The 7,135-nt window shown below is 58.0% G+C and overlaps 1 protein-coding gene across 1 annotated transcript in view; it reads left to right on the top strand.

Moving 5' to 3' along the window:
* The first annotated feature begins 1,379 nt into the window (after nucleotides 1-1,379).
* CACNG4 (calcium voltage-gated channel auxiliary subunit gamma 4) overlaps nucleotides 1,380-7,135 on the top strand; it is a 69,584-nt gene continuing 63,828 nt past the window's right edge. Inside the window, exon 1 of the mRNA XM_055243313.2 lies at nucleotides 1,380-1,870. Coding sequence (XP_055099288.1) covers nucleotides 1,651-1,870 — 220 coding nt within the window. The 5' untranslated portion in view covers nucleotides 1,380-1,650. The remainder of the gene's footprint in view (nucleotides 1,871-7,135) is intronic.

The following is a 7,135-nucleotide window of genomic DNA, read 5'->3' as shown; positions in this document are numbered from 1 at the left end:
TTTCCCTTTATGTATATGTGATCTATTCCTCCCAATCAGACTATAATTTTCCAAGTGGCAAGAAACAACTCTCACTCAGCAAACATTTGCTAAGCCCTTACCATGTATGCCAGTCACAGGAAAGGCTCACAATCTTGTGGGACAGAGAACAGTGATTTCAACACGGGGAGTGGGGACCAGGGAAGGTGCCACAAAGAAAGTTAAGCTTCATCTTGCAAGAATAGCAGTACTCCCTATACCTTTTTCCATATCCTGGGGTCCAGTGCAGCCAGGGATGCCAACAACAGGACCATCTGGACATGTCAAAGGGCGCTGCACCTCCTGATGCTGGGCTCTGAGAACTTCCTGGAGGGAGGGGTTTGGAGCTGGGTCTGGAAAAAGGAGCCCGGACCGGCTCCCTGGAGAAGGGAGTGTGTCCAGGTTGTGATCACGGCCAGCAGCAAAGGCAATTAAGTGAAGCCAGCAGGGCTTGGGGGCAGAGGCTGACAATAAAGGCCAGGGGAGGGAAAGCCGGTTAAGCTCCAGTAGAGCAAAAGGCAAAACGAAATAAAGGCATGGCCAAAGGGCTGGGAGAGAGAGGGAAAAGGCTGGCGGGTGGAGTGTTGGAATCTAACACAACTGGAGTGTTCCTGGACTCTAGCAGTAATAGACCCTCAAAAATGTGAGCACAGAGGAGCGCCCCATCTTCAATCTCAGCCTTGCCACCACTCTAGAAAGCAGAGACCCTGTGTTCTCCCCAAAGGACCTCTCGCTGGCATCGCCCTTCTCCCTCAACCCCAAGTCACCGTCCTTCTAGGCCCCGCAAGGGGATCTGGAGGAGCAGGAACCACCTGGGTTGGGGTGGGGCCTGCCCCGGCCCGGCGTGGCTTGCAGGGTCTGGCAGCTGTGTCCCACATCTGGGGTTTCAGGAATTCTGACCTGAACACGCACTCCCACACTCACCTTCATCACCAGGTGAACAGGCACAGAGGGGAAAGGAGGGACACACCCACCCACGCCCTCCTCCACAAATTAAAGAATCCGCAGGGCCGTCGGAGGGGAGGCTGGATGTCCTGGGCGGGTAAGACAGGTGGCTGGAGACGCGCCTTCCCTTCGGTCCTCCTGGGGAACACTTCCCTCGGCTTCCTTCACTCCAATAATGTGAATGAACCCTGGGAGAGGAAGACAGAGAGCGCGCGGGCGCAGGGAGGGGAGGGGAGGCGAGGGGGAGAAAATCCGGGCTGGAGAGAGAGGGGAGCGCAGAGGAGCGCACAGCCGGGCGGGGGCCGAGGCGCGAGGGGCGGTGCCGAGAGGAACGGGGCGCGGGCCCGGAGCGCGGCGGCGGCGGCGGCGGGGGAGGCGCGGAGGGCGCAGGGCGGAGGCGCGGGCCGAGGGGGGAGGGCGAGCGGAGAGGGAGGAGCCCCCGGCCGCCGCCGCTAGCCCGCCCGGCGGCCCGCGCAGCCCGCACTCGCCGCCGCGCTTCGGAGTTTGAGCCCCAGCGCTACCGGAGCGCAGGCACGCCCGGGGCGCGGGGTCGGAGCGCGCAGCGCGGCGCCGCCCCCCGGCCCTCGGCCCCCCAACCCCGGCGCCCGCGGAGCGGCGCGCGGAGGGAGGAGGGCGGGCGGGCGCGGCGGGCCGGGCCGGCGGGCGGCGGACTATGAGGCGCCCACCATGGTGCGATGCGACCGCGGGCTGCAGATGCTGCTGACCACGGCCGGAGCCTTCGCCGCCTTCTCGCTCATGGCCATCGCCATCGGCACCGACTACTGGCTCTACTCCAGCGCGCACATCTGCAACGGCACCAACCTGACCATGGACGACGGGCCCCCGCCCCGCCGCGCCCGCGGCGACCTCACCCACTCTGGGCTGTGGCGGGTGTGCTGCATCGAAGGTACGGCCAGCCCCGACCCCTCGCCGCCACACACACACACACACACACACACACACACACACACACATAAACGCTCGCGCGCGCGCGCGCACACACGCGCACACACTGCCCGGCGCGCGGGCCGGGGAGAGGGTGGGCGCGGCGCTGGCTCCGCGCGAGACACAAAGGAGCCGGAGCGGGCGGGCGGGTCCCCTGGCAGCCAGCTGTACATCAGCTCTGGTCCCTCTCGGCTGGGGACCTCCCCAGCACACCGATCCCACAAACTCTCCACGCGCACACCCCCTCGCCCACAGACACAATGAAACACACCGAAACTCAAGCACGCGCGCATAGCCCGGGACCCGAGCGATCCCCAGGGGCCGCGCCGGCACCCCCGGGGGAGGTGGAGGCTGGCGAGGGGGCGGGAGGAGGCTGGGGTTGGGGGGAGCGGACGGGAGGGGGGAGGGGTTGCTTGGCAACCGGTGTCTGTGCTATTGCTATGGGAACTGGCCATCCTGGGGCGGGGCCGGCCGGGGGCGGGGCGCGTCGGTGCCGCTGGGCGCTCTCGACATGCTCGGGACGAGGGGTGGGGGCAGAAGTAGGGGCTGGGGCGCGGTCGGAGCCGGGGTAGGGGCTGAGTTCCGAGCGGATCTACGGTAGCTGGGTAGGCCGAGCCCGACGCCCGCCTCTTCTCCCACGGAGTCACCGGCCCGCTCCTCGCTGCGGGGTGGGGTGGTGAGGGGAGCGACACCGAGTCTCCCCCAACGGAGACGTTGACCTCGGTCGCGGCCCCTCAGCAGGGTGGCTGCGGAGACCTCAGTAGAAAACTAGGGTGTGCAGGACCGATCTGCGGACCGGGAACAGACTGGGAGGGGCGTGGTCATCTCGTCGGAGCTGGGTGCTGCGACCCCCAAATGCGACTGGAGGCTGAGTAGTAGGTGTCATGACGTTGGAATGCTAGGGGACCAGGATTTCGGCCCCGGGACCGTGGGGACAGCTCCCTACTGGGGAGGGGCCTGGATGCCTCCAACGCCAAAATGCGCTCGGCTTCGGCGCCTTCCGGGCGCCCTTCTGCCCGGCTGCGGAACTTGAACTAACAGGTGGCTGCGGAGGGGCCACCTGGGCCCGGCAAGGTTGGGCACAGGTTTGCTGCTTAAGCGTGGCGCTCAGATCGGGGACCGGGTGGAGGGGCTTGGTGGGGGCTTTCCTTTGATTTTTCAAAAACGCTTGGACAGAATTCCCTCTTTCTTTTTCGGTAACCTTTCCCCGAGTGTTAACTCCGCCCCTTGGTTGTTTGGGAAGTTCTCCCACACACCTAGCCTTCCTTACTGCAGTTCCAACCCCTGCACAGAGTTCAGCCGCGGTTGTTTCTTGGTGGAGGTTGGCAAGGAGCTCTTAAAACCATAGCCCTTTTCTGGCCGCATTTGAAGTCATCTGAAAAGAGGCTTTGTGAAGCTGGATCTGCTTAGTGAAGTCAGCTTGGCCCCTTTTTCCCCTCCAGACCATGCTTGTTCTCATCTCATCGGGGATCCTGCCCACCTCTGTCTCTCACCCCCACTCCCAAAAGCGGCTGCTTTGCCCTTTGCAATTTGGAGCCTAATGGCAGGGCTGAGTGGCGTCTGTAGGTAACAGAAATGTGCAATCAGTAGTTCGAGAAACACAGCCACACAAAAGAGCCAGTGGGCTCATGATCACACCCTCCTCTTTTCTTTTGAAAAACATCATTTTTAGTGTGCAATTGCTCAGATCACGAACACCTACTCCTCTCCTCTGGAGAATGTACCCACGTCACTACCTGCCACAGCACCTGAGCTGGATACAGAGCAGGGGCTGCAATGCCCCATATTCCACCTCACAAGCAAGTTCCATCAGGTGCCATCTGCCTGGCACAGTAAGTCATAAGTCATGCCACTGGCACGACCCGAAGGCATGTGTGGATCCAGGGCCTTCCAGTTTCCCAGTGGAAATTCTGAAACTAACTCCTCCCCGCCAGCAAACCTGGCTTCCTTTATTAATTCCTCATCCTAATTAGGATTAATGCTGCACTTAGCATCTTGCCAGCTGCCTTGAGCCATTTGCACTTCGGTGTTCATCAAGAGAGCCCCGAGCTGATCTGGGCAGCTGGCTCCGCTAGCAGAGGGAGCCATCTGGGGGACCTCACTGAAAGAACTGGGCTGCCTGTGTTATTCCCCAATGCTCAGCAGTTCTGAGGGCCAGAACATCCTTGTGGGACCCAGGGCTGGGAGAGTGGGTTCAAGATTCCTTGGCTAGAATCATTGTGACAGTCCCTCAACCTGGGTGGGAACTGACAGCTTTTCTCATAAAAAGCACATCCCTAGACCAACAGCTCTCAACCAGCTGACACCTCACCTCCTGCGATGCCTCCACCTGCCAGCAAGTAGCCAGAGCTGAGGCCTGGACAGCACCTTAACCCTAGGCCACTTTCTGGGGACATGGAGGGGAGGGTTACCTCCATGTTGGCTTTCATGTATAAAATGCATTGTTTCCACCTGTTCTCTAGAAAAGTATCCCAAAGCATTACCTCCAAAGCAAAATGAACAGAAGAAAATGAAAAAATCAAACCTCTGGGCTGAAACTAAAGAAATACTGCAGCAGGCAGCTAATAAGACTCCGAGGGTAAAGGCAGAACTCTGAAGGGTTTGCTGGCAACTGGCAAACAGCAGATTCAATTGCATGTTCGTGTTTTATAAATGATGTTGCCGGGCCAGGAAGCCCAGCCCTCTGTGTACTTAAGGCATCCATGCATTCTGGCAGGGCTGTGTGCAAAAGACTGATGCTCCCAGCTACACCAGGGCTGACCTTGTCTTAGCCTCTTTCTACCCCTCAAATCAAAGTCTCTCCCTTCTGCCCGCCCCTCCGCTGGAAAGTGTCAGAATACTCAAGTGTGCAGAGCCTTGTGCACTTACCTCGTGGCCCGCCCATGACAGCCCTGGGAAGGCACTGTCTTCACCCCCATCTGCAGATGATCGAGGGAGGTGCAGAGAGGTTCAGGGACTTGCCCAGAGGCGCCCAGGGAGGAGGCAGCCGGGCCAGATTGGAGCCTTTGTCTCACTACAAAGCTCTTCTCACCAGATCGTCCTGCCTTTTCCCAAACAGCTTCTGGGTTGCCATTAAAAATAGAACCAAGTACTTGACTACCCAGTGGAGCCCAGCTCTGAGGTTGGGCTGGCGGCAGCATGAAGGCATTAGAAGTGAGGATGCACAACGGATACATAAATTGCATAACACACCTTTTCCCTTCTTTTCTCTTCCCTTCTTTTCCCTTCTCCCTTTTTTGCTTCCTCTCCTCTCTTCTCTTCTCCCCTCCTCCCCTCTCTTCTTCTCTCCCTCCCCTTCCCTCACCTTCCCTCTCCTCCTCCTCTCCCTCCTCTCCTCTCCTCCCCTTCCCTCCTTCCCTCCTTCCTCTCCTCCCCTCCCCTTCCCTCCTTCTCCCTTCCCTTCCTCTCTTCTCCTCTCCTTTTCTTTCCTCCCTTTTCCTCTTTCTCTTTCAGTCTTTGTCTATGTCTCTCTCCCAATCTGTTTCTCAGTCTCTCTGTGTCACTATCTATCTCTTTCTCTTTTTTCTCTCCTTCCACTGTGCGCTAGACTGGGCGCCACAGTCAGTCATCTCCCTGCCTTCTGAGACACTCACCTCATTCTTTGTGCCTTTGGTGACACCCAGCCAAGCCTGAGGACATAGGAAAGGGGTAGTAAAACTTTTTTCAAGGTTTATCAAAGGCATCACCAGCCAACATTTGTTGAATCTCATGCATTCTGGAATTCAGTGGGTACAGAATGTAAGCAAACATCACAGAGCATGTACTCTTGCCAGGGGCAGAAGAGCCCATGTAGATGTGGAAGGGAAGAGGAGCCTCTGGGCCCAGAGGGCAGCAGCTTGTGCCACATGCCAAGGCCCTACCACCCACACCAACTCTAGAGTGCTCACTAGAGCCACCCAGTCCCCGTGCTGCCATCAGGAAAGCTCTCCACCCAAAAAGAAGGGTCCTGGCGCCTCAGCCGTGCCCCTCCCCCAATCTGATGGAGAAAGCTGCCTCCAGCATGCCCACAGCTCTGCCAGGGCCTTAATATAGCAGCCTTGATGCCAGGGGTGGCCCCCGTGCCTGTTTTGTGCCAGCTCTATGCTGGGCACTAGTGGGGGAAGTTATGGAGAAGGTTCTGGAACCTGAGAGTGAAGGAGTTCTTTGCCCCAGTCACGTTCACGTGTCTCATCTGGGCAGCATCCTGCACATCAGTGTACCCAACCTTTCTTCCCACCATGGCACACTGAGGAAGAGGAAGCATTAGCCCTGCACCCTGGGGAGGGGAGTGAGAAGACAGCCATGTATGTCTCCCAAGGGGCCCCAGCTGCCCCGAGCCCCGCCCAGGCGCCCACAAGTGGGAGGCTCACTTTTTCCAAAGAGTTTCCTGAAACTCCTTCCTGGTGGGTCAGCTGCATGGCTCTGTCTTAAACCACACTGCCTACACAGGACCATTCAGAGAGGTTTCATCAAATAATAGCCTTTCTCCACCCACTCCAGGCCTGGTGCTGGGCTTGAAACTTTTCTTATCTGTGTTTGCTTTTATTTTATCTTGAAATAACCCAGAGGCAGCCTGTCCAGTCAGGCCCAGGTGGGTGACAGCATCAGAGCAGGCACCCCTTCCCTGATGCGCTAAATACCACCAGCTAGAATCCTCACCCTGGACCCCCTTTGCCCTTGGTTGCTAATCATCACAGCCATCACTGTGGAAGACCTTCATGCAGGACTCACATTCGTGCATGTAGTTGCCAGCAACACCTCAAGGTACATATTAATTGTTTGCCTTTTATAGTTGTAGAAAATGAGGCTTAAGAAGTGCACAGCTCCTGAGTATTGCATCTCACTCCCCGGATCACGGCCAAGGTGGAACATAGGAGCTCTTCTTTCCACTAGTCAGGGGAAATCCTTTATTGGAAGCACGCAGATTTGGAAGGGGCAGGTAAGGGGGTTGTTGGAGTCAGCTTGGGCTGACATCATAAAATATATGATAGACTGGATGGTTTAGACCACAGATGTGAACTTCTCACAGTTCTGGAGGCTGGGAAGTCCAAGATTAAAGTGTCGCTGGACTCAGTTCCTGGTGAGGTCCCTCTTCCTGGCTTGCAGATGGCTGGCTTCTTCATACAAGTTCCACAGGGCATAACTCAGGAGCACCAAGGGTTATGGGTTTAGCATCAGCTGCCCCTCACACCAGGGCAGGGTTTCTCAGCCTTAGCACTGCTGACACTGGGGCCAGATCATTCTATTA

The sequence above is a fragment of the Symphalangus syndactylus genome, chromosome 14 (genome assembly GCF_028878055.3).
Source record: "Symphalangus syndactylus isolate Jambi chromosome 14, NHGRI_mSymSyn1-v2.1_pri, whole genome shotgun sequence".
NCBI lineage: Eukaryota > Metazoa > Chordata > Mammalia > Primates > Hylobatidae > Symphalangus > Symphalangus syndactylus.
This window is presented reverse-complemented; position numbering and strand designations above follow the sequence as displayed.